The 26,724-nt window shown below is 36.5% G+C and overlaps 3 protein-coding genes across 3 annotated transcripts in view; all 3 read left to right on the forward strand.

Annotated features, from left to right (window-relative positions):
- Positions 1-2,408: 2,408 nt before the first annotated feature.
- LOC107084907 (kinesin-like protein KIF20A) lies at positions 2,409-11,129 on the forward strand. The gene is made up of 18 exons (XM_015374967.1): positions 2,409-2,471; positions 2,568-2,663; positions 4,502-4,621; positions 4,708-4,846; positions 4,938-5,122; positions 5,224-5,320; positions 5,510-5,659; positions 5,741-5,852; positions 5,934-5,996; positions 8,092-8,238; positions 8,324-8,486; positions 8,563-8,733; positions 8,823-8,962; positions 9,102-9,267; positions 10,389-10,506; positions 10,583-10,650; positions 10,720-10,839; positions 10,914-11,129. The coding sequence occupies exons 1-18, from the start codon at positions 2,409-2,411 to the stop codon at positions 11,127-11,129; spliced, it is 2,334 nt and encodes a 777-aa protein (XP_015230453.1).
- A 2,727-nt stretch (positions 11,130-13,856) lies between these two features.
- On the forward strand, positions 13,857-19,294 carry LOC107084914 (regulator of G-protein signaling 9-binding protein B-like). The gene is made up of 3 exons (XM_015374975.1): positions 13,857-14,196; positions 16,502-16,808; positions 18,402-19,294. Exons 1-3 carry the CDS (start codon positions 14,101-14,103, stop codon positions 18,782-18,784), a joined length of 786 nt encoding a protein of 261 aa, XP_015230461.1. The 5' UTR covers positions 13,857-14,100; the 3' UTR covers positions 18,785-19,294.
- Positions 19,295-21,655: 2,361 nt separating this feature from the next.
- The window catches only part of LOC107084901 (mitochondrial calcium uniporter regulator 1-like), an 11,741-nt gene continuing 6,672 nt past the window's right edge, over positions 21,656-26,724 (forward strand). The window contains exons 1-6 of the mRNA XM_015374961.1: positions 21,656-22,124; positions 23,190-23,306; positions 23,417-23,520; positions 24,992-25,093; positions 25,389-25,430; positions 25,588-25,659. Coding sequence (XP_015230447.1) covers positions 21,839-22,124; positions 23,190-23,306; positions 23,417-23,520; positions 24,992-25,093; positions 25,389-25,430; positions 25,588-25,659 — 723 coding nt within the window. The 5' untranslated portion in view covers positions 21,656-21,838. The remainder of the gene's footprint in view (positions 22,125-23,189; positions 23,307-23,416; positions 23,521-24,991; positions 25,094-25,388; positions 25,431-25,587; positions 25,660-26,724) is intronic.

Below are 26,724 nucleotides of genomic sequence, written 5' to 3' on the forward strand. Positions count from 1 at the left end.
TAATCTTAATACAGTTATTAGATATATCAAACTGAAATAGCTGTTGCAAACACCCAAATATTTTGAAATTAAAATATCTAAGATTAATAGGACTGCCCATACTTTTTCATAGGACTGTATTTACATATATGTTTTCTGGAAAGTGAATATGTTTTAAACTAAATGCAAAATCAAATCAAGTTACAAATCTACGTTTTTAACAAAAACCTTAGCTCTTGTGAATAAGTTCCCAACTCGCATCTAAACTTAGTAAAATAACACTTAATAAAATAATATTCAGATTCACTGCGTCATTTTCATCAATCAGCCTTGTGTTAATGAGTCGCCTGACCTTCTCCTGAATCCCCAGCAATGGGATGTTTTAGCCATTTATCCTTGTCAGCAGCTGCTTTGGTGCTTTCTTCTCTTGTGACCTTTGGCTTTGCCCCTGTCTTCCTGCTCTCAATGGCAGAGCAGATGTCCAGGTGCACAGCACCAATGCCCACTCTAGTCTTTCATGTAGATGTCGATTAGGACATTTTAAAAATCTTTTTGGTTGGTTGTACAGAGCAAAATACATCCTAGACCTGTTTTATTGTATATCTTTATCTGGGAAATAAAATATTAAATGTTTTCACATACCCCCTGCAATGCACTGGTGGACCACTAGGGGTACCACTACCCATGTTTGGGAATCACTGCCTTAACAGAATGTCAAAAATACTCATGTCAATGATCTTAATACATTTATTTGTAGGATGGAAACAGGAAAATAGTCCTACAACCAGAGGTTTATGGATGCAAAACTACAACAGTTGCTTCTCTTCTTTTCCCCATTTTTTATTTTCACTCTACATTCTGTTGATCAAATTCAAGTTAAAGTTTTTCATGACCAAATAAAACAAGCATTAAAGGAGGATTGTTGCAGCCTTGAACGTTTTGAATCCTTTAACTAGCTTAAGAAATAATTTCTATCATTTCATATTATATTTTAATTCATTGGTTTGAAAATAACTTTTCATTAAAGGCTATTTGTGAATTCTTAATAATTTAAACCTGAACACTAATGAATGCATCCAGTTTCAGGATAGTTATGTTATGACAGCAAAGACGTTTATTCATTAAGCTACATGGTAAAATAATTGGCTAAGATAAACAACACTTCTTCCTTTTAGATTAAAAACTCTAATCTATGAGTTTATCTTGAAAAGGAGCCGGTAAAGTTTGCTTGTATTTTCTAATAAAAAATGCAAATACTTGGATGACTAAAAAATGATTTAGCAGCATTGGGTCAGCAACATCTAAGCACAAGCAGAGTAAGCTGCATGCTTGGTAGGTTGAGCTAGAAATGTGTTATAGGATATTTTTTTAGTCACGTCATGGGCTTTAAGCTGGCTTACAATCAAACAAATAAGCAATGGACACCCATCATCATCTTTAATTTTGTCGTCCCTCACACCGAGCATGCATGCTCACAGTGGGGAGGAAATCTCCATTTTAACAGGAAGAAAAAGTGCCAGCAAGTCAGTGTTAGCGGCCATCTGTAGAGGTGGACAGGGGTTCAATAAGAAAAAAGCAGAAATAGAAAAAGAAGCAGAGATAAAAATAAAAAAGTTAACCTAGCGCTTAAATTAGCCCTTTTTACACTGAAAAAACAGACCCAACTCTGTCATCTATGATCGAAAGTGTTGATGGCAACCAAATAGGAACAGACTAGCTAATGTGATGAGAAAAAGCAGAGAGAACACACATTTACAAAGTCAGAACACAAATACTTAAGAATGATGAAAAGTGGTCGCTATGTCCTCCTGCAACCTAACCCTATAGCAACATAAATACAGAAAAAGCTCAAGATAACCTAACCATTTCGCATGCAGTATGAGAAGGTCAGAGCACTGGAGCAACTTCTGTTTTTACTGAATTGTAGCAGTTTCATTGTTATGTTTTATGATTAAAATTTTTAATTAATGAATCCTATCTGGAAATATACTTAAAAAATTACATAGTCAAAGTCAAGCTGTGGAAGGAGAACAGCTATCAGCAAATAACATTTGCAAATCCTTTTATTGGTAATCTCTGATTAAGATGTTGCTCTCATAATAAACTCCTCCTTTTCTGTTCCTCATCAATTCTTGCCAATTTATTCACCAGCTGACTGTTAGGGAATGAACCTAAAGCATCTAGAGCAGTGTTCTCCACTCTGGTTGGTCATACATGATGATGTGTGGGAGCTACCACCTGCTTTCAATAAAAAGTGATTGGAAGTTCCCTCAGAGCTTTTATTAGTAGTTTTTCTTCAGCATATAGTGGTGTGGTTAAAAGTGGTCAGCTGTTGCTAGTCTGAAAAATATTTGCTGTCTTTTGCATAATCCAAGCTGTTTTTTTCAGTAGGAACAGTTTTTGATTTAAGAAAAATGGAAGATACGAATATGCAGATTATTGATATGGATATGACAGGAGATTTTTCTGGCGGCAATCCTTTAGTCCAACAGGTAAGGTGTTTTGCATCCTGCTCCAATCAAATAATAGCAGCAATCTCTAATCTCATGCCTATCCACCTGAAACATTTCTTTTTCCTACTTTGATAGGCTATGATTCCAGGGGGAGCTGAACAGGGGATGATGCAAATTTACCTCAGAGTGCGTCCTTTTACCAAAGAAGAGCTCTGTTGCAATGAGAATCAGGTGTCTAACTTTTTTTTTTTCTTTACCTTTGTTCACCTGCAAAAAGTTAGGCTTACCTACAGTCAGGTTTCTGCCAGAGGTTTAAGTTCAGCTGATTTTTAGCCCAGCCAAGTAAAAATGACTTGATGATGCTAACTTACAAATGGAGATGTATGGAAAATAAGCAGAAGAGAAAATAAAACGAGGAAAAAAAAATGTCTCCAACACTCAGCCTTGTGGAACTCCAAAGATAACCCTGGTGCATGAGGATCATGCTTAATATATAACTGTGCAGATGTTTTAAATATTTAAGCCCATGTGAATTCTACAGAGGTGGAAAGAATACAAAAAAATTGTAATTAAGTAAAAGTATCTTTACTTTGCCTAAATTCTACTCAGAGTAAAGTAAAATTACCCATCTCAAAATTTACTCAAGTAAAAGTACAAAATTACTTCATTTAAAATGTAATTTGAGTAAAAGTTACTTTGAGTTATTTAATGCAAAAAAAGGATGAGTCATGAATCTAATTGAGCACAAGGTGTTTTAATCGATTTCAAGGCGTATTTCAGTGGACATCCACACTTGCAAAAGATCAGCTGGGCTAAGGAACATACTTCCTCACAGCACAAGGACAGTCACAACCTGTACCATAAAGTGCAAACAATTTTCAATCCTACTGTCCTACAGACAACACCATGATAACTAACTTACCGGCACATTTTTACATAAATTGGATGTTGATGTTTTAAAAGCCGAAAGCTCCTTTTTGCTGGGCAGGCACATGTTGCACTGCATTATCACATTGTTCCCTTTTGTGCATTTGAAAACAAATAATCCTTCCAAATATGGCCGAGGGTTTTTCTGGCTTTCGTCTCCAGAATATGTTTCCTCTTCAGGCCTTTCCTCCATTTTTTTTTTTTTTTACTCAGTAACGTAAGGGGGTTTTAAATGTAGCAAAGTAAAACTACTTAGGTTAAAATTTACTTGATTAAAAGTAAAAATTACATATTTCAAAAACTACTCAGAAAATTACAAATTACTCATAAAAAGTACTCAATTACAGTAACTTGANACCATAAAGTGTAAACAATTTTCAATCCTACTGTCCAACAGACAACACCATGATAACTAACTTACCGCCACATTTTAAAGTAAATTGGATGTTGATGTTTTAAAAGCCGAAAGCTCCTTTTTGCTGGGCAGGCACATGTTACACTGCATTATCACATTTTTCCCTTTTGTGCATTTGAAAACAAATAATCCTTCCAAATATGGCCAAGGGTTTTTCTGGCTTTCGTCTCCAGAATATGTTTCCTCTTCAGGCCTTTCCTCATCCATACTCCCTAAGTTGTGATTAGCAACTGCCATCTTCCGAAGTGCAGCACTGGATTATGGGACAATACAAAGGGTAAATGCCAGGCAGGGCCACATTAAATTTTTTCACCATAAGTATTTTATTATTTTTTTTTTTTTTACTCAGTAACGTAAGGGGGTTTTAAATGTAGCAAAGTAAAACTACTTAGGTTCAAATTTACTTGATTAAAAGTAAAAATTACATATTTCAAAAACTACTCAGAAAATTACAAATTACTCATAAAAAGTACTCAATTACAGTAACTTGAGTAAATGTCATTCATTACTTTCCACCCTTGGAATTCTGCTAGTGAGTTTCACCAGTACTATCTCATTGCTTTGGGCTCTGAACCCTAAATGGTGCTTATTGAAACCTATTTGATAGCCTTTTAAATACAAAATTAGGATTATCTGTAACTCGTTAAGGAATTTTGATCATCTGAATCTTTAAATGAGCTTAAATGACACCACCGTAAAACTGATCCAAACCTTCTCCTCTCCTTAGGACTGTGTTGTGATTGAGGATGACCAGACGGTGACTCTGAGCGCACCTAAGGGGTCTGCCACCATGAAGAGCAGCGAGAAAGGAATCGGCTTGTCCATCCATAAATTCTCCTTCTCAAAGGTCAGGGCAGTTTGAATCACGCTTTGCAACTATTTGGGAATCTTCTCCGCATCAAACTGACCTCCTTCCATCTTGCTGTCCTCTAGGTTTTTGGACCACAGACGACACAAGTCGACCTTTTTGAGGACACAGTGAGAAGCCAAGTGTTTGATTTCTTGGAAGGAAAAAATGCTTTAATATTCAGCTATGGAGTAACTAATGCTGGAAAAACTTTTACCATCCAAGGTAACCCTGGAAGCAGAGGCCATATTTAAGAGCTTAATACACTGTGACTAATCGAGTGCAAGCATTAAATTCAGCACTAAAATCCGTTTAGGAACGCCAAAAGATCCGGGGATTCTTCCGAGAGTGTTGGATGCCACCTTTCACTGCATCGGAGGCCATCAGTACAAAGAAATGGACTTAAAACCATATCTGAGGAATGGTGCACAGTTTCTGGATCCTGATCAAGTTAAACAGGAGAGGACTGTTAAGGCCACCATTCTTGCTTCAGTCAAAGAAGTAAACCCTTCGATTAACCTGGAATTTATTCCAAATATCCAGAGATGTCAGAGAATTTTGCTGTAATCGTCTTTAGTATCCTTACTGTTGTATCTCTCCAGGAATGTGATCGTCAAAGAAGGGGCAGTTCAGACAATGATCCCAGTCTTTCATCTTTCTCTTCATCCAGCAGTTTACCAGGTGATGCAACCTCAATGTGTTCTTTCTCTTATATTTAAAGGCTTTTATTTATGCATTTTTCTAATTGGTTAGCAGTGGTAACTAAAGTTTTATTGGTTTAATAGAAAGTAGAGTCTAAAACTGGCTTTTGAGTTTGTTGCATGGAATCTAATCATGTTGTCTGCTGTTCTTGGTTTGTTTCCTCCTCAGGGTTCCTCAGCAGTCCAGCAGAAGCCACCGGAGACCAGTTTGCCCTGTGGGTGGCTTTCTTTGAAATCTACAACGAGTGCGTTTATGACCTCCTCCAGCCATCCCTGTCCAAGAAGCGCTCCTCTCTACGGGTGTGTGACGATGGAGCTGGAAATGCTTACGTGAAAGGTGTGGAGGGAGTGAAGTTAATGATGCATTTAGCTTTTACAGTCATTTAAAGACTACGTGTTGTTTTGTTCTTTATTACAGATCTTAGGTGGATTAACATCCAGAATCTGAGTGAAGCCAACAAACTGGTCCAGTTTGGAAATAAAAACAGAAGTGCTGCAGCCACTAAAATGAACCATTCATCCAGTAGAAGGCAAACTGATTTTCATTTATTTTGTCAGCATTTCCTTTTTATGTTGTTCTTAAATCTATGACCTTGTTGTTGCTTTTATAGTCACAGTATATTCACCATGAAGTTACTGAAGATTGAGGGACAAACGGTCAAAGTGATTTCTGAGTAAGTAGGTAGATCCTCCTTCAAAGGAGGTAAAACATAAATGTATATTTTGTCTGAGCTTGTTTGGTGCATTAGATTGATAAAATATCAGGTTTGACCAAAACTTTCAGCTAAATATTTGAGGAAAAAACTTTGACATTTGGTATGAGAGAAAAGAACGTTTCTTTGTTTTTGTAAGGGAATCATTATACTGAATCAGTGTTGTTTCCACTTTTTACTCCTGAGAAATGTCACATCCTTTCTGCTTTAAGTAAACGGTCCAACTATATAAGCTACATGCATTGAGGCTGAGAGCATCTGTTCTCCTGTTGGAGGTTTGCTTCTATATAAGTATAAGATATGAAATACAGCCACTTTGAGTCCGCTTCATCCATTTAGTGATCCAAGGATATAGAGGTTACTGCCCATTGCAAAGTAATGTTTAAAAATGTTATGTGTTTAACTAAAAACTTGATTTGTTAAATGCTTCTTTGTTTTATCCAAACTGGTGACAATATGCGTCTAATTGAACCATGCCTCTGTAGAAGGAAGCATTTACTTGAATAGAAATTTGGCAGACCTTTTGGGGTTTTTTTGGCAGGCAGCGAGAGAAGGCTAGAATAAATTACAGATGTTATTATTAGTAGCCTAAAGCAGTTGATGCACACCTACTATTTTTTAATTTAAAAACGCAAAGTGAGCTCCTATACTGATGGTCTGTGATTTCAGGAAGTTGTATTTCCACACACAAAAGCTGTAAAACATTTGCAAAGATAACAAGGTAAAAGCAATTTTTATTTTTTACATGCATGACTTCTGTATAGAAATGAGTCTGAAAAGATTAATCTGATAATTTGCATTTATTCAAATGATCATAAACTGATCTGGTGATGGACTTGAGTGATAAACTACAGTCACGGTACACACTCTAAAACATATAAATATTAAACATAGCCTTAAAACATCCTTTTTACATATAAAAATGTGTTTACATTTGTGATTTTTCCCATTGTTTTTTTTTCCATTTAACACTTATCAGAAGTGAACAGTTTTTTTTTTCTAAATTCCAAATGTTTACTAATTTTTCTTTTACTAAATGTGATCAATTGTTTTAGTTGATTACTAAAACAATTGATGGCTACAGCCCTAAAATATAGTAAGAAACAATTTGATGGTAAATAATGAATGTTTTACATCAAAATATCTTTAACCCAACATAAGTCATTTATTTATGAAGAAGAAAAAATATTGGTTAGGGGACCAATTTGAGGCACAGACAAGGAAGGAGTTTGAGAACAAAGATGAGCTTTATATTTACTGTTCACTTAGTTTCTTATTGTACAGTTTTAATTTATCAAAGCTACTTTTTGTTACACTCCAGTCTTTTATTTATTTATTTTTTGCTGTTCCAGCTAAAAATATAGATTACCGGTACATAACTTTTTCTGTAAAAAAACTACATATTTTGTGCATTTTATTTTAGTAAAATTGGATGATTCATACAGATAAGACTGTTGATGCCTGAGCTTCATTGAGTTCACAGTACTTGTGAATAAACTAATTATCAGACTAGATTGCAGCAACTGAGATCGTTGGAAGCTTAGACCAGCCCTTTACTTCTGAACAGATGGTTTGAAGCAGATGTAAAGGCTGCTATGTAGGTTCTGAAGTATCCATTTCCAAACATCCATGTTTTATGCATCTCTGATGCCTTTTAATTTTGTCTTTTTTTTTTTTTTTTTTTTTTTAAGAGCTGTCACTGAACGTTTCTTGCACTACAAAAATTCTCAAAAAGAGTAAAAATGCCTTAAATTAAGGGTATTTACCCTTAATTTAAGCAGGTAAATAAGACAATCTGCCAATGAAATGAGCATTTTTACTCTTAAAACAAGTATAAAATAAGACAATTAGATATTATGCACTTGAAATGAGACTGCAGTTTTTTCTTATTTTAAATGTAACTAGCATTATTCCATTCGCAAAGTGTATCAATAACTGCTTCATTCAAAAAGAAATGCTTTTATCTTAAGACAAACTTACTTAGATTTCCATTATTTGCTCTGTGCCAACAATGCTTTAATGTAGGGACCTGTTACTAATGGTCTCTCTTTCTCAGGTTCTCACTCTGTGACCTGGCTGGTTCAGAAAGATGCAACAAAACAAAGACGTTCGGAGAGCGGCTGAAGGAGGCTGGAAATATCAACAATTCCCTGCTTATCTTGGGAAAGTGCATCAATGCTCTGCGTAACAGTCAGGCTGATGGGTAGGTAGCAGGAGGCAGGAAGCCCACTGCTAAGCCCTAAACATCTGTTTTTGAATTTGATTGGAGCATCTTGTTCTCTAAACAGAAAGTCCAGCCACATTCCTTTCAGAGAAAGCAAACTCACAAAGCTATTTCAGGCTTTCTTCTGCGGCAAAGGAAGAGCTTCCATGATTGTTAACATCAACCAGTGCGCGTCCACATATGATGAGACGCTTCATGTGATGAAGTTCTCTGCCGTCGCCAAACAGGTTGGGTTGAGCAAATGGAAACTGAGGTTCTTCAGAATTTTAATGAGATTTCTTGCAACCCGAGCCTTTTTCCCAGGTGGTGCAGGTAATCCCAGACAGGTGTCATGCCCCTTGTCTGGTCGGCCGGGATGGGAAGCCACTGTTGATGAATGGCACAGTTGATAGTCAGCTGGATGAAAGCTACCTTCCTGATGAAAACCTGCTTGATGAAGAGGACGAAGCTGACATGACTATGCTGCCACAGAACGTACGGCTAGAAACCATTTCCTGCTCCATATCTTTGACCTTCGCACCTATCCGGTATAAACTCACCACCTCATGTATCCCCTTTTTAAGGAGCTCCTGGACATCATTGACAACCTACGAACTAGACTTCTTGCAGAGCGAAGGAAGAACCTGGTGCAGGAAGTGGAGATCCGTAAAGAAATGGGGGACGCCATGTTGCAACAGATTTTAGAGAGCGAAGAACTTCGACTGTATGTTTTTCTGTTGAAAATGAGTTGCAGTTGATTTCCCTTTTGGAATAAGCATTTTTGAATCAAATCTTAATGACGTAGATTGCACTTCAGTTTAATAACCTTCTGTTTAAAAGGTTTACTTTTTTAATCTATCAAGTCGACAGATTGAAGAACTAAAGGAAAGTTATGCAGAAAAACTGGAGGATACCTTTGAGATGTTTAAAGATGCAATCAAGGAGCATGCCTATCAGTGTGCGATGAATGATCTGGAGGACAACTACGTACCGCTAGACGAGTTCACAGAAGAACAGGAGAAAGCTGAGGTAAGGATTTATGTTTGATCATTGCAAGTCGTTTAATTATTCACTCAGCAAGGATATAGATGGGAGAATTAAAGTTGTGCGCTAATGAAGAGAATCAAACTAACCAGCTTCTTGTGGCCTTACAATAAGTTAATTAAATATTATGCAATTGAAATAAAATTTTGTTTTAAATGAAAAGGATCTATGTAAATTTAAATGTAATTAAATTGATCTATTGGAAGATTGTTTTACTTATTCACTCTAATCAGGGGGAAAATACACTTGCCTCAAAAGTTGACTGACTTGGATTTCCTCTTTTGCAATGTTGAATAGGTCTGCACACCATTACATTAATATTTTTGTTGGATTAAATTGAGATGCAGCCTGGGATATTTTTGCTATACTTTACGTGCCTTGTTTTAGAGCTAACAATATGATGGTGAAAAGCACCTATTTATCTACAGATTCAACTTTATAAGTTTTACATGTATACCTTTTTATGTTCTAAAATCAAGACTTTTTATATATGATCATGGTGTGTGCAAAAAAAAAGTATCTACAGTAACAAAATGTTTAGATCACTTCATATCACCTGACACATTGAACTCTTTCACTTTACACCAATTCCTAAATGACAGACTAAACTAGATTTACAGTATTTGTATCTAAGCCCCTCTTTTTTTTCTTCTTCTTCTCACTGTTTATTACCTCACAATAGTCACTCTTCGATGCAGGACCAGCTGATTCTGCAAAATCTTCTTCCCCACTGCCATTAGACAGCTGAACTGTTGAAGAAAAAGTGTCACAAACTATGCATCAAACTGACACAAAATGAAATGTTGCACATTTGTGCCATATATATCAATATTCTGAACTTGCATATCCATGCGTTTTTGCACAATGTTTTTTTTTTTTTCCTCCCACACCCTTTATATTTGATCACTGCTGCGCTTTATACTGTAGAATGGAAATGTTCTGAAAGCTGTACAAAATTACATTTTATGTTGTATACTTTTGTGTATGCAAAATGACCCAAAAAAATGACAAGTCTTCAAATTGTCAAAACACTGAATGTTTTAAGGTGGACACTGATAATCTTTACAATGCAAAAGCCTTTTTTCCCCCTCTTATGAACCATATAGGCTCTCAAACGTAAAGTGTCGGAGTTGGAGAATTTGCTGTCCGGCACAAACAGAGTTGCTCCACTTCAAACAGAGGAGAAGGGATGTCAGACTGAAACGTTTACAGATGTAGAGGCAGGTAAAGGATGCCCCTCAATTCTGAGATCTCAAATTTGATCAATTTAGTTTTCTTAAAAATTGTTCTTCCCTTACAGATGATCGATACATGCGTCTTTACAAAGAAAAATGTGTCCTTGAGCGAATGTGTGAGGATAAGCAAGAGGTAGGAATGTCAGACTTGCTCGCTTGTAGAATGTCTGAACATGTAATGATCTAAAACTTTGGTCTTCAGTTGATTTTGTCTTTAGAGAAAAGGCTGATTGATCTCAGCCAAACTCTGGAAGATATCAGGGTTGGTTTTCTGGAGAAATCTGCTGATCTGGAGGCTCTACAGAAGAAGGCTGACGAACAGGTGAGATGCTTTTAATTGGGAAAGAATTCTTAAACAGTCTTCATCTGTGTTTATTTTCTATGCTGGGTGTCCAGACGGCGTCCACTGGAGATGCTGTACGTCTGAATGCTGAGAAGGACAGAGAGATCGCTTCACTCAAGACTCAAATTGAAAAGCTCTCGCAGAAGTCCCCTGTGCAGCCCAAGCCCAAGAAAGGCTTCCTGGCCAACATCAAGGAGGCTGTCACATCACCTCGGAAGGGAGCGTCCAGCCGCAGTCTCAGGAAAACCCCCAGAACTCCCCGAAGCTGAAGATCCCACCTTCTGTTCTTTCTATAAGGATTTTTATGAATTTTACTTTCTTGATTATAAATGATTTAATTCTAGATGTTAAATTCTTAATGACATTTTAATAAAATTTTGTCACTTCAAATTGTAATCGCTCTATCCATCTTTAAAGATAGCAGCACTATTATACACGGGAACATTGTCAATTAAGCATTTGGATGAGAATCCTACAGCATATATTCAATTAGCCCCTCCCTTCTGAGAGACAACAGCCACACCCAAGAACTGGAAATCACAGTAAAGGATTGTTTTTTTTTTTTTATTGTACAACTTAACGGTAGTATAGCTTAACAGGTATTTTCATGGGCCAAAACATTTCTTTTAAAAGGTTTTGCTAGTTTAAAATTTGTAGTTGCAGGGAGGGACGGTTCCAGCATATTTTTGTAAATGTCCCTCTACATGGTGTTGGCACTGACCAAAATATAGATGAGACAAATGGGTCGACTTGGTGTATAGAGGATTCTTTTAATAGGTCAGGTGTGATAGTTAACATCAAATTGATCTTTAAACCCTTAAAGTTGCAGGATATCTTCCCTCAACATTTTTTCCAGTAGGCTGTGCTATGAAATGGTGAAAGAAAACAGACAGGTCTCCCTCTAATAAATCTACTCCTGGTATTACATTTTAGTCACAACCAAAAACTCTGATCTGCATTTTTTTTATTCCCTTCTCACCATCTCTGGTTAATTAATTCCTGTGACATGGTTATGCCATGGATTCTCATAATCTCCTAAAATATCAGTTTATGCACTTAAGAAATGTTCTATATTGATATGATTGGTTGCACTGTAGACATTACTTAAAATATTTAAATATGTGAAGAAGCTAAAAATGTGACGAGAATAAATTTGCTTTAATAAATTGGTGTTGCAACGGTCCTTCAATAATCTTCTGTGGGGTTAAATGAGAACCAGAATGGGATAGAAAGGGGGTTTGGGCTGCTGCCAAATCTGGGCAGCCTTTAGCCTTAGAAACATTACTTGACTGAAACGTACATGAATGATGCTAGTCAAACTTGAACTCCAGCCTTCTGAAAAAAAACTAATACAGATGGTGCAAACTCTCTATTTTAAAACTCAAAACAAAGGTGTGTAGATTGGAATGTGTCACACTAAATATGAGGAAAGTATTTTTGTTTAGCTCAGTTATGTGGGCTGTGTCTATATTTCCTGTCACATAGAGGGCAGCTGTATAGCACCTACCTGTGATTAGGAACATGAGGAGGTCCCTATGCTAACTCCAACGGCGCTTGGAGGCATACTGCTTTCTGGTCCTATATGGTAGAGTCAACGCTGATGCAAAACAACAAAACAAAAATTGAAATGAGGCCTGAAAAACAGTTCTAGTGGATTCCTATACATCACTGATATCAGTAAACCAGTTTCTAAGTTGTCTTTATCAGGTGTCCATCTGTACTCTAAGTGCACCTGTTCTCTTTTCAATGCCACAATTACAATGTCCAGTTTTATCAAACCTGGTTCTTGAAAAGATAACTCCATTACCTTGATGTCTGTATGGGCAAATATATCTATAAATGCTGCCAGAAATCTTCCCATTGATTTCTAACCTTGTGACTTAGCAATCAAGATACTTACATTTATCCTGACAAAAAGGATCTTTGCTTCAACTAACCCTGTGACTCTAATGGAGAAGGAATGGAATACATGTCTATTATATTTACCAACCTGAGTATTTTAGAGTTTAGCAAGTCTTTTTATGGATGATAAAGTTTATTCCCCCCAAGAAAACAATAGTCGTCCTGTCTACAGATTCTCCCAACTTAACGGTGCAGCTCCACTGCTCCTCCAAAGTTACCAAGAACCACCTGGTTCATTAGCAAATGAATGCTCTTATCAGAATAGGTGGGTGGCCTTGGTAGGGTTAAAGTTGTGCAATATTTTTTCAAATTAAATACAGAACTTGCTTCAAACCTTTGTGCGACTGTATCCCTGACCGTACTGCTGCATGTTGTGGTACTACAGATAGAATATAAGAATTCAATTTATTGTCAAGTACAAAGCAAAGAAATTTACTCTCTGCATTCAACCCAGCTCCTTGGGGAGCAGTTGGCTGCCATTGCACAGCGCCTGGGGAGCAGTGTGGGGTTAAGGGTCTTTGCTCAAGGACACAGAGTGCATGCTGTGGGGATTGAACCGGGGAAGGCAACCTTCTCAGAGCACAAGCGCACTGCTCTAACCACTAGGCCTACACTCCCCGCTGCTTGGTTTATTTAATAGCAGTGTAGACTTTCTACTAATTTGTCTTCTTCTGACAGAATGTATTACACTGGTTTTTATCTAGGTATCTTTATCAGGTCAATGGGAAAAAAGGAGACATGTTAATAAGTTAAGAAAAACTCCATCTTTGCTTACTATTTTACTACACATTTTATTCTATGCAGTGTACTAACAACCCTACCCCTGGAAAGTCTGCATGTTTCATGCAGAGGGTTGACCTTTACAGATGAGTGAAGGAGGTGTAGTCTGTGGAGCGCTTGAGGAAACGGAGCCAAGCCTCCTCAGTTAGTGAAAGGAGCATTGTGGTATAGGCTGCCAGCTGCTCTCCTATCTCTCGGTGATGGTTAATGAGATTAGCAGTCCGTCTTAGCCTGCGTCAGTGCAAAGGGGTCAATCACAGGATTAGCACCTTGCTTAAGAGTTACATCAGTTTATTATACTTTTTCTTTATTGCTTGGACTTTCCCGCTCTGGCCTCCAAAAGCATGTTCTGCGCGTGTAATTGCAGTTTATTTGCAGATGGGGTATTTCACTCTGCAACATGCTGCCTTGGGACTGAGCGCATCCAGGCTCTGAGGCGCTGAATGAAGCATCTTCCAGTGAGACAAGAGGAGCAGGGGCAGCCAGAGAAGTGAAGGGCAGAGGGGCCGAAATCTCGCCTGCTGTGGCAGAGTCTGAGACTCTGTGCAAATCATCCTCATGCCACTTGTAAATAACAAAGTTGGCGATGATTGCACAGCAAGCGGAGACAAGGCTTTGGCCGATGGACAGGCTTTGGTGGATTCTTTGATAAAGGTAAGCTACAGCAGGCTTTTATTAATGTTTTACTGCTAAAGTCAATGGGATGACCCAATTCTAGCACAATATGTATGGTTCCTCTCAGCATTAGAAAAGAAAAAAGAATTGAAATGACCACAAATGTATCTTCTTGTGATTTTTTTTAGGGATTTATCTTAAGAACTTTGTTTCATAAAGAGTTTTATTGCATTATTATTGGAATATGTATTAAAACTAATACATATTTTGCTATTTTTTTTCCATCTTTATCCATGCAATATGTCCAGACATGACACAAAAACAGAAGAATCTTTTCCCCCCTGCAGCTAAAAGAGCACTCTCTTTAAAAAGAATCTGCTGGTCCACTGCATCTTTATGGTTCCTCTATTAAGTGATGCTATAGTAATGCCATGCAATTCTGTCCCCCCACTTGACATCAAATATTCCTGTTATTTTGAACAGTGTCTTATACTTTTGTCTGTGAAGATCAAGTTTAAACCATTTTATATCTTCCATCTCATTAAAATCAATGTTTTATTAGTGCTAAGAGCCGCCCTTTTAAATAACAGCAGAAAACCAACTGAAAATTAACCTTTAAATTGAGTTTAAAATGTAAACCATGTTAATTCTCAGTGCTGTCTTCTTTGAATAACCAAACCTTTGATTGTTTAAATAATCAAAGCTACATATTTTAGTGATTAAAAATAGTACATTTAAAGATAATAAGGTTGACTGTTAAAATAAAGGGAAGTTTTGTTATTTTTTATTGTATTGCATCTAAAAAAAAGGGCCGCTCGTACTCTGGTCTGCAAGGTTGTTTTGGCTTATCTACAAATAGCTCCATGATAATGAGATTATATCTAATATTTTTAATGAATGAAACCACTGCTGCTAATCGCCTGAGGTTAACCTAATAACTATAAATAAAACCCACTAACTTCATGATGAATGTCATTTCATTGGAAATGTGTCTTTTTTCAGACTCTCTAGAACTTTGTAGAATAGGCTTCAAATTTTTTGTCGGTAAGATTTTGTGTCTAAAAGTCAAAGGTTTTATTAGATTTACGATATTCTTACTCTGCTGCTTACATGTATTTAGCTGTAGTCATGCGTTTTTGAATTTGTGTCGTTTATGTAGTTGCTAAGATGACTAATAGATGGACAATGTTTAAAGAAGATTAGTGGTCCTGTGGTTTATGTGACGTGAAGTGCCAGAGCATATCGGTGCTTATGCAAAGGGCCTTGCAAAGGCACTTCCACCCATTGGGCTTTTCCGCATTTTGTCACAATGCAACCTCAGACTTCAATGGGCTTAGTTAAGAGAAAGTAAATAAATGTACATATCTATCAAAATATTTTACAGATAGAAATATAAATAATTGAATTGGGAATTGTGACTAGCCACATTCCAATATGGCTGCTAACCATCAAAGACGTTTTAAAAGTTGAGGTATAGACTATTTATCAGCCTAAACAGAGTGCTGTGGAGGTGGTTTTCATAAACAGGTTGGTAAATCTCTGCGCTGGACAAGTATTTTTCTATTTTCTCCAACTTAGGCATTTATGGAAGAGTGGCAGACATACATATGCTAGGAAAAAGCCATAAATAGTCACATATGCAGGGCTTGAAGATACTGGGCGTAGATTTCACCTAAAATTGACTTTTTAGGTTATAACTGAATATTTCCATTAGAAAACAAATGCTAAACACTAGCCTCAAACACCACACCCACTATAAGACATAATGTTGGTAGCATCATGTTGTGGGGATGCTATCAGAGAAGCTTTTTAGAGTTGATGGAGAGATGGATGGAGCTTCGGACGGAGTTTCTAGTGGAAAAATTATACTAAACTGAAACCATAGCTATAAGGGACTGGTTTAGAACAATAGATATTTATGTTACAAGGGTTCCGTTAAAGCTAGAAACTAAATTAATTGCAGATAAGTTGCAATGTTTGTTCCACGATGTTCTCCATTTAATCTGGCTTACTTCTAGGATATTCTTTCTGTTGATGTGCATAGAGACAAAGCCAAAAAGATCTACAGCTATGATCACAGAGAAAATGGTTTAACAAACAAAAAAAAAAAAAACTGCCCACCTTGTATCGTTTTCCTCATTACAACCTTGAGCTACTTTGTATTGGCCTATCAAGCCAAATCCGGTTTAATCACAATAAGGGTTGGTGATTGAAAATTTGAAAAAGCCGAAAGTGTATGAATCTTTTGTTAAGGGCATGTTTAAAGAAAAAAAAAAAAGTATGCTACAGAAATCAGCTCTTTATGGTTGTCTGAACCCTGGTTTGACATTTCTTCCTCTCGCAGGTTGTGGCTTGTTATCGGCATTTGGCCTCATGTGTAGGTGGGAGCACGGACAACCTGCAGCTTCGCGATGAGCTCCGACAAACGAGAGAAAAGGCCCAGAAGTTGGCCGGGGACATCTGCAATCACCTGACCACCCACCTCCGGGACAAGAGTCTGCCTGAAGGACAGCGTAAGGAGATGGAGCTCCTTTGGGTGGCCTTCTCCTCATCTCTAGAGCTTCTACACGTCGACATGTGCAAAGTTTGGAACATGAGCGGGATTTTTTCACTGGCTGACTCCTCATCACTCGTGCACACCGGCGTAGAAGGTAAATAAGAATCTGCACCTATCACTGTCCATGCAAAGTCTACTTATAGTCGGTGCGGATCATTCTGGTCTTTTCTGGTTCATCATTTTGAGCCTTTCAATTATTAAACTGGCCCGTACAACTGAAGTCGACAGCACTCTGCAGGGTCCTACCTCTGAGGTAGGTCCATAGAATAATGGTCAGTTTGGTTCTGGCGGGGTCATTGGCATTACACTTAACAATTCAGTGGGTGGTAGACAGAAAAATGTCACCACCCACAACAAATAAAGACATGACACAAAAAGTTGTTCTGCTGAAGCCTAGACAATCATCGTTGTTGTTTGTAAATTGCGCTATTGTTGCACTGATTTGACACTAGACTGGGGAATGGTATTAACCCTGCATGTCCAGTGGCAGAGGGACTTGCAATTGAAATGCTTACTTGAATGGGCCAGATCATTCAAACGCTTCCAAACTGTGGCGACTGGGATTATACCAGCCAGTGAAGATACAGTCATAAACTTGAAAAACGATCTAGAAATATGGAAAACATTTTTAAATTAAGTGTATTTATCCTTGATTTGAGTAGGTAAATTAGATAGTTTGCCAATGGAATCAGTGTTTTTACTCTTAAAATAAGATAATTAGATAATAGCCACTTGAAATAAGACAATGCAATTGTGTTTTCTTATTTTGAATCTAAATTGTCTATTTCCATTGGCAAGATGTCTCTTTTATCTCCTCAATTCAAGAACAAATGCACTTATTTTAAGAAAAAATGACTTATCAAGATTTAGATTTTTTTGCGTGTAAAGAGCCTAGGGCATCATTTAATCAGAGATTGCGTGAATGTGTTAAATAACTTTACTTATTTCACCACTTAAATGATACTCTGATAATACTTTTTTCATGCACCTAATAATGCAGCTAAACACAATTAATCTCCATCTATTTTGAAATGCAAAAATCTATGCTGCAGAGTGCCACAACTCTGAAATATATGAATCTGAGAATTTACACAAAACACTGTTCAAAGGGACTCCTTTTTTCAAGCTGGATAATGTCAATCTAGCTTGATTTTATCTCCTGTCAAGCTATGCAAACACTCTGTCTGCACCGATGAATATTAATTCTGCCAGGTGAATTTTTTTTAGTTGTTCCAGTTGAAGGCGGCCCTACCTACTTTCAAATAATTCAAATAATCACTTCATCACTTGGAGAAAAGTTTTATTCATATGGTCAATTGAGTCTAAAAGGAGTAATGTACCGTGTTTTGACTTAATGCAGTGGGTTTTGCACCTTCATTTCAATAGGTATGTACAACTAAAAACAAAGCTGCTCTAGGATGAAAAGCCATACTTCAAAGAAGTCACAGGACTTAGTTTTCTTATGTTTAGAACTGCATGATTTGGGATTTTTGTTATCAATATAAAGTACATCGAAAAAATCTGAAACTGCATAGGTATTTATTTGTTTGAGATATAACTTTTTGATTGCTTTTAACATTTTTTAAGGAATCATAATCTCAGTGAAAAAATTATAAACTGTAATACATTAAACATCAAAATTGTAGACATCAATTTGAAGAAAGATTTGTTAACTTTTGCCCCTCAGGAGGATGCAGTGAGGTAGCAGCTCGGGCTCTGAGTTTGCCAGACATGAATGAGGCTGAGACAAAAACACTCCCTGAAGGCCTCGAGAGCCAAGAACGCAACACCATGGAGCTAGAAATCAACCAAATCGACCGCATGATTGATGACATGGAGATGAAAGTCAACGTGCTGCGCTGGATGGTGGAGCCCCATGGGCCGCAGTATGCAGACCCGCTCAGCAGCACTGACAGCGCCTCCATGGCTCTGGTTCCAGTAGACGAGGAGCAACAGGCTACTGGATCTCAAGCTCTTTGCCAGCGGAGCCACATATTTGTGCTCTTACTGCTGTTTGGTGTTATTTTCGTAGCAGCCACTTTATCTGTCTGTGTTTTCCTTTTCTCATGAGCAAAACCTTAAAGAATTCAACTTATTGGTCTTTTTCAGTCAGACTAAAATACTCATTAAGACTGTAAAGTGGAAAGCTTTGCATTTACATCCCTCACTGATTTTTCAGAGAGTGAGGAAATTGCTCATAAACAGTACACCAGACTTAATCCATATGCCAGCTAGTGTCCCATTTTTACATTTAATTGGAATCTACCATATGCTTCTTAAGTTCAGATTAGTCATGTAAATGCATGTCTGCCAGTTAGGACGTTTTTCATAATCTGAAATAATCTAGACCTGATTATTAAGGTGCATTTCCATTTTTGTACTATGCTGTCAGACTGTATAATTTGGAAAATCAATTGGACTTTTAGGACAGAATCCCTAAAAAAAAAAAATGTACCATTGCATCTTACACAGCTTCTGCATACATAACACATAGTAAAAGTAAGAAAAAAAAATGCAGCTTTAAATTTTATCTTATTAAATCAATAGCACTCAGAGCACTGTGACCTTTCTGACAAATGCTCCCCGAGCGTCTGAATGAAATAATATTCTAATAACTGTTAGCCTATTTACTAAAGCTGGAATGTTTTTGTTGACAAATTGGATTTTAAGGGTTAGTTGCAAAGAACGTGTAGGCATGTATGTATAAACATCAAGAACATCCATGAGGTCTGACTTGGTGCTTTTAACAGCTCAAAATCCAATATGGCTGCCAGGGACATGTGCATTTGTAAAAGCTGCAAATATCAGTTAGCTGACATGTGATCTTCTCACAGTTTGTGTCTCATATAACCACGGTATACATAAGAACTTTAAAAAATGAATTTCTGGACATGTCCTTTTCATGTTTGACCAAATCAACTAAATAGAAAAACATGGTTGCTGGCTTGTCTCACTGGTTTTCCAACTTACAACAGGAACAAACTGGACTTCAAGCTCTGCCTCTCGACATAGACTGAATGCAGCTTCGAAGTTGTCCCATATAAAGTTGGCTCTGACTTTATTCCAAGATCCATGTTCATACCTTCTACAACTGGAACGCTGGATTAGTTTAGACCTTAGATGTAAAAAAAAAAAAAAAAAAAGAACAAGAAAAAAGAATTTTCATGTACAGTTTGCTTGATGGTTTATGATGCATGGAAGGAAAAAAAATGGAGGGAACAAAAATACTAGAAGGACACTTGTTATATTTTCTTGTTGCCAATGTAAGTACATAGGTGCTTATGCTTGGTAGAGGATGTAATAGATTTGTAAACTATTTTGTAAATAATATGCACTCTAAAGGACTATTATAATATTAATACAATTACTGTGGATTATAAAGATATCAAATTTGACAAAACCCTGTTGTTGTTGTTTTTTCAGTCTACATTAATAAGGAATCTGCTAAAGATTAAAATAAATTGGACAAAAATGATTGAAACATTAATTCCCTATTTGTTTAATCTCAAGCAACGTCTGAATTAAATCAGTTTTTAATGTGTTTCATTAAAATTAAAATAAGCTGCTTTCTACCCACAGTCGATAAGTTGCCCTGTGAATTTATATTACATAAATGCAAATTAGTTAGTTTAATGGAGTCAAGACCAAAGGACTTGTGTCCGACATCTATCATCATGCTAGCATTTGGGGGTTTATTTACAGAAAATTTTGTACCGGTACATTATTTTCTGAGGAAGCGGGTGATCTTCCTGTGTGAAACACAGAAGAAAAGGAAACAAAGCATTTTGTCAAGAATAGAAATAGAAGCAACATATTGTTGAACAAAATTACATTGTCTTAAAAACATAATTTTGTTGCTTCTTCCTTCAGTTTCCCTTTATTTATAGTTCTTGTGAAAATGTTCTGTTTTAATAATATGTTTTGTTTGGCGATATCAGCCTATTTAATCCTCCATTTTTCTCACACCATCAAATACAAGATGATGAAGGGACTTCCTTTTTTTATTGCACTATTGACGGAAATTATACAGTTTTTTTATTTTTATTTAAAATGGTGGCCAATCTATTATTTATCTTTGCAAAATGTCTTAATCTGGGTCAGGGATCTGCAACCTGTAGTTCTTTACGCCATCCACAGTGGCTGCTTATAGGTTTACCCAAGGAAGATAATAGGAAGCTTAGCCTTGTTTGAAGATGTGAAGATGATGAAAAAGATTTACACTGGATATCTGCTGACAATTTTTCATTATAAAATAGAGTTGATAGTTAATAAATTTTGAGGGGTTCATTAGATGACCTTATTTTCTGAAAATGGGTAATTCAATGAAGGAGTATGTTATGATACTTTTAATATAAAATGTATTTTTCCCCCCCCCCCAAATGTTTTTAAGCTTAAGAAATAGTGATGATTGAGGGTCTCAAATTTTAATAACAAGAAATAAGTCATAGATAGATAGATAGATAGATAGATAGATAGATAGATAGATAGATAGATAGATAGATAGATCGATCTATATATTTTTTCCTTTTTTTTATGGACTTTTATTTAACCAATAAATGGAATTCTATTTTCTTTAAAGGGGTGACATAGGTTTAATTGTTCTGTGTTGATGTATATGCAGGTAGGAAGATAAAACATAATATCTATCATAATTCTGTGTTGCTTTCTTATGAAAATCAGAAAATCAGATCATCTTCAGATAATCAGTTTATTTTCATAGTCAGAACAATCTCACAGGCCTGTATTGTCCCTTAGTTCTACGGTCCCCCTACTGTGAGAACAACAATAATAAAGTGCGAAATAAAAGCTAAATATATGCAGATATTTTTAGTTTGGTTTTTGCAGAATGAATACCCTGAGAAGTCTGTACAGAATTTTGAACTAAGAGTGATCATGCAAATTGCTAACCCAAACATGTTCCTATGAAGTTGGGTGTGCGCTTTATTTTGAAAGGCAAGACCGGAAGTTCTACAGGACACCGCCATCTTTACCAACAATCGGTCAGCTACCGGGTGAAAAGTGGCGATAAGAACACGAAAAGACACGGTAAACACTTCAGAAACTTTCATCTCACCGAGTTACAGTCTTGGGAAAATATAAGTTTTGTCAACAACCACGCTGACCATGGTGTTAAACCAGTCTCGGCTGCCATGGCAGGTCATTAGACTGAAACAGTCACAGAGGCGCTGTGACCCCGCTTCTCTTAACCAGAACAGGGCTAATGCCGCAGTGCTATCGAGCATTTCTCTTGTTCCGTGGAGTCTGACAGCTGTTAGCACCTCAGCAGCTTCCCACTGTGCAACATCCTCTGCATGTTTGGCGGACTTTGACCTGCAGCTACTGAAAAGGAGAGGAAGTACTGGGCTGAAGGTTACGGATGTGTCTTCTGTGAAAAACATCTCCGTCCGAGGTAAAAGTTCGGTTCTTTCTTTGGTCCCTTGACTTATTTCAATCCTAATTTTAGTAATTTACTGCGTTAAACCTACCCCGGACACTTTTAATCTCCATAACACGGAAGTTTCACTTTACTCCACCAAATCCTGAACTCGTGCTGGAGGTTCTTTCAAAATAAAAGCTCTTTATGGGGTCAGTTGAGGTCATGTTTTTATAATATTTTTTATTTATTATTAGAAAATGTTTTGTAAGCGAATGTGTCAAAAATGTTCCACCTTAATTTAAGTAAAAATAAACATTTCCGATAAGATAATAAATATTTAACTGATCATAGGTTTTGTGTGTGCAGCTGGATGCTTTTATATCAAAGTCAAATCAAAATAGCTTTTGAAACACAATCAACATTTAGATTTAAACTCTTACAAAGATGATTGTATGAGGATCTGATGTATCATCCGCTCCCTGTCTGCGTCCATGTTACCATCAGTTTTAACATTACATATATTTGTCTTCAAATATAGTAAATGTGAAATAAATACTCTAAACCAGGCATCCCCAAACTCGGTCCTCAAGGCCCCCTATCCTGCAGGTTTTGGAGGTTTCTCTGCTTCAGCACAGCTGGTTATAATGATTGCAGTAGACCAAAAGCCTGTTAATCAGCTTTCAATTAAAATCAGCTGTGCTGGAGCAAGGAAACCTCTAAAACCCGCAGGACAGGGGGCCTTGAGGACCGAGTTTGGGGATGCCTGCTCTAAACTAAATGATAGATACTGACAAAAGCTTCTTAAGTAAATTTATTTGACACTCCTGATTTTAGATTAGTGATTTTTTTTTTTTAAATAAAGCATTAGTCGACACAGTGTTGAACATTTCAAAGCCCTGATGCTGTTTCTGATGTAAACCCATTCCCATATAGGACATTCTGTTTCCACAATACATCTCTGTTGCTTATTTTCCAGGTGTGTTTGTCACAGTGGACAGTCTCTGTTAGAAAACTAACTCATCCATCTGTTTTCTAGGTGGTTTATGCTGAGTAGGGGTTGGTGTCAGTCTAATTTACTTTATATTTGTTTTGTTTCAGAGCTCAATACTTCTTCCAGGGCCTTCCAGTATGATCTTAAACCAGACATACCAAAAACCGAAGGCCGGAAGCTGTTTTTTGACACTCATGCAGTTGTTCGAATCCTTGAAGAAAATGGTTTGGGTTATTTTATTTTTTTTAGCAAATCGTACAGTTTCACATACTTTTGAAGTATTAAAATAAAAGATATAACACTCTTTGTGATATTTTTCTCTTTATTTAATCAGGATTTACTACTCAGCAAGCTGAAGTGTTGGTTAAGGTGCTGATTGGAACTACAAACTCTACTATGGATGTTATCTATAGTGACATGGTGACCAAGGTGCAACAGGTGAGACTTCGTAAGGAAGTGACAGAATATCTAAATAGGGTTGTCACGATACTAAACTTTTCAACTCGATGCTGATACTAAGGAAAATATTCGATACCATTTTCAATACCACAAGGATAAAAACAAAGACTCCAAAATTCTACAGAAATATTTTCATTAATAAATAAAATACAATAATTAAATACAATAAAGGTTGTATGCTGTGCACAATATTAAGCAAGCTTTATAAAAAACGTATACAATTAAAATTAAATGTTTCTTCCTTGGCTATGCTTTGCACACATAACAATGACACTAGCCAAACCGGTTAAGAAACAAAAATAATTCTCAGCAGCTGCACCTGTTACAGAAAAAAAGTCTGAAACTGTAAAGTGCGCAGAATTATTCAATCACAGAGTGTTCAGAAAGTGCATTGTCCTCTATTCTGCACTTTAGATGAATGACTGCTTAGGTGCCACTGGTGGTAGCACTGTATCGATACTTTTAAAAACGAATATTGTATCCGGATACAACATTTCAGTATCGATACTTTTTTGAGTATCGATACTTTTGACAACTCAATGTCTAAAGTACTTTTTAGTTTTAAACCTTTGAACTTCTGTTTAGGTTTTACAACAACAACAAAAATATTTGTCCATACTTTAGATTGCCCGTGGGTAAAAACAGAGGCAATCATGGCTTGATAATGCGCACACACACACACACATATATATATATATATATATATATATATATATATATACTTTTTCGACATATACTTTTTGGACACAGACAAAAAGTTTCTTGTTTCTTGTTTGTGTCGAAAAAGTTCAGGCTCAGGATTATTTTGCTTTAATCCCTGCTTTAGTCATGTAAAAAAAAAAATAAATAAATAAACCTTTAAAGTGGGTTTCTTAACCCAGAAATTAGGATTATTGTCATTGAAATTTAAGACCATTTACTTTAGGCTTAAAACGTTACCATTGGTGACCTCAAGTGCCATCTACAATGGTTCTTGATTTCACGCAATTTCACATTTTATATCAGAATGAAGAGATTTCCAATGTTTTTTTTGTTTTTTTTTAGTCCGTCACCATGCTCTATCCAGAACTAAAAAAGTGGAATAATTTTAGTTTAACTTGCTTTAAATCCTGTTTAAAACCTTTTGTCATCCAATTACTAATGTGAAAAACAATCAACAGATTAATATTTTGGAAAATGATTGTTAGTTGCAGCCCTAGTCCAGTTAGAAATGTGTTGGTAGAGAAGGTAACTGGGAGACAAGGACAGCATTAATGCAGACCTGGTGACACACTGTTTGGTCCTTTAATATTTAAACATTACTTGGATTTTAAAAGATTTGAAAGTAACAAACTTGGAATTTGTTTTTCATTTTATATATAACTTGCAACACCTAGATTGTAGCATACCCAGGTTATCTTCCTTTGAATTTGGATTCTTTTTAATGAATAATCTTTTCTTTTTTTTTCAGGAAATCATGTTGCAGCAAGTAATGTCTAAAATTGCTTCTGTAAAGAAGGACATGGTTATCTTAGAGAAGAGCGAGTTCTCCACCCTTCTAGCTGAGAACGAGGTAAGACTGTAATTATCAAGCTTTTTTCAGCTGGAAAAATGTGAGATCAAAGCAGCAGCAGCAATAAGTCAGGATCTAACTATGTTGCTATTTTAGAAATTATTATTTTTATTTTCCCCATTTAAAAAATGGTTTATAATGGTTTAAATTGTGCACGTAATAGGATAGGATGACTGTCTACCTTTTATTATAGGGAATAATCTGAATAATCTGAATGACTGGAGTATTTTTTTTTTTTTTACATTTTTTCATTTGTTTCTGGTCTGATGGTTTAAGTATTTTAACATTTCTACAGAAACTCAAGAACCAATTATTACAGTTCAAGGTCCAACTGGCTGTAAGTAGTTATTTTGTTTGTTTTTTTTAAAGCTGCAGTTTTTTTTAACATCTCCAGAAACATTGTTTGAAGCATAATCTTGTCTTTTTTCATTTGGTTTAGATTATTTAAAAGTATTTATTCAGCATTGTCTGCCTTCATCTCTCCCATCCGGCAGGATGTAATGAATAAAGTACGCTCAGATAATATTATGGACCTGAACGGGGAGAAAAGTCGTGTAAAGGAACTGGTAAGTTCTAAGATTAGGATGAATCTTACTGCTGTACATAGGTCTATACGGTAAACTTATTATATACTGGTGCATATCCTGGTACAGAAAACTGAGGATTCACCTCATTTCTACACTTAAAGAATCATTTTTGACAATTGTTTCAACTTCTATGCTGGTAGCTATGCAGGTATAATCAGATAAGGCTAATGGAAATCAGATCCATATACTTCAGAACTGGATTTAAAAAAAAAAAAAAAACGGACATTCTACCAATTTATAGGTTTCAATTTGAGTTGTTATTTTATGGAAAACGTTTTAAATTTTACAACAGTGTTTTACTGAACAATAATAGGATACTTAAGAGGGAAGCTGGAATACAGTAGAGTTAAAGTAGAGTCTATTATTATAAAAAAAAAAAAAGAGGTTGGGGAGGTTATGGCCTAGTGGTTAGAGCAGTGTGCTTGTCCTGCAAGTAACCCCACAGCTGGCACTCTGGGTCTCTGAGCAAGACCCTTAACGCCACACTGCTCCAAGGGCACCACACAATGGCAGCCCACTGCTCCCCGAGGGGATGGGTTAAATGCAGCGGTTAATTACTCCAATATGAGGTCAATAAAATTCAATTATTATATTATTATCAATTATTAGTATTATTAACGCTGCTGTATATTCTATGTAGTCGAGGCGTACAAAACCTTTTTTTTTTTAGTTTTTTTTTAGTTTTTTTGAGTTTTTACGGCACCAGTGGCTCATTTTTTTTCAACAGTAAAAAAAGGATACGACAGGGGGGGGGGAGCAAAGGACCACAGGTCGGATTCTAACCCGGGTTGGGCACATCGAGGAGTAAGGCCTTCGTATATAGGTTGTGCACGCTAAAAAATATATATATATATATATTTTTTATTCACAACTGAATTAATACATGTTGCTCAGTGGAACAGTGGGTAGCACTGCTGCCTTGCAGCAAGAAGGTTCCGGGTTCGGGCCTGGGGTCTTTTTGCATGGAGTTTGCACGTTCTCCCTGAGCATGTGTGGGTTCTCCCTGGGTACTCCGGTTTCCTCCTACACTTCAAATACGTAACT

Source organism: Cyprinodon variegatus, unplaced genomic scaffold (assembly GCF_000732505.1).
Source record: "Cyprinodon variegatus isolate N-32 unplaced genomic scaffold, C_variegatus-1.0 Scaffold111, whole genome shotgun sequence".
In the NCBI taxonomy this organism is placed as follows: domain Eukaryota; kingdom Metazoa; phylum Chordata; class Actinopteri; order Cyprinodontiformes; family Cyprinodontidae; genus Cyprinodon; species Cyprinodon variegatus.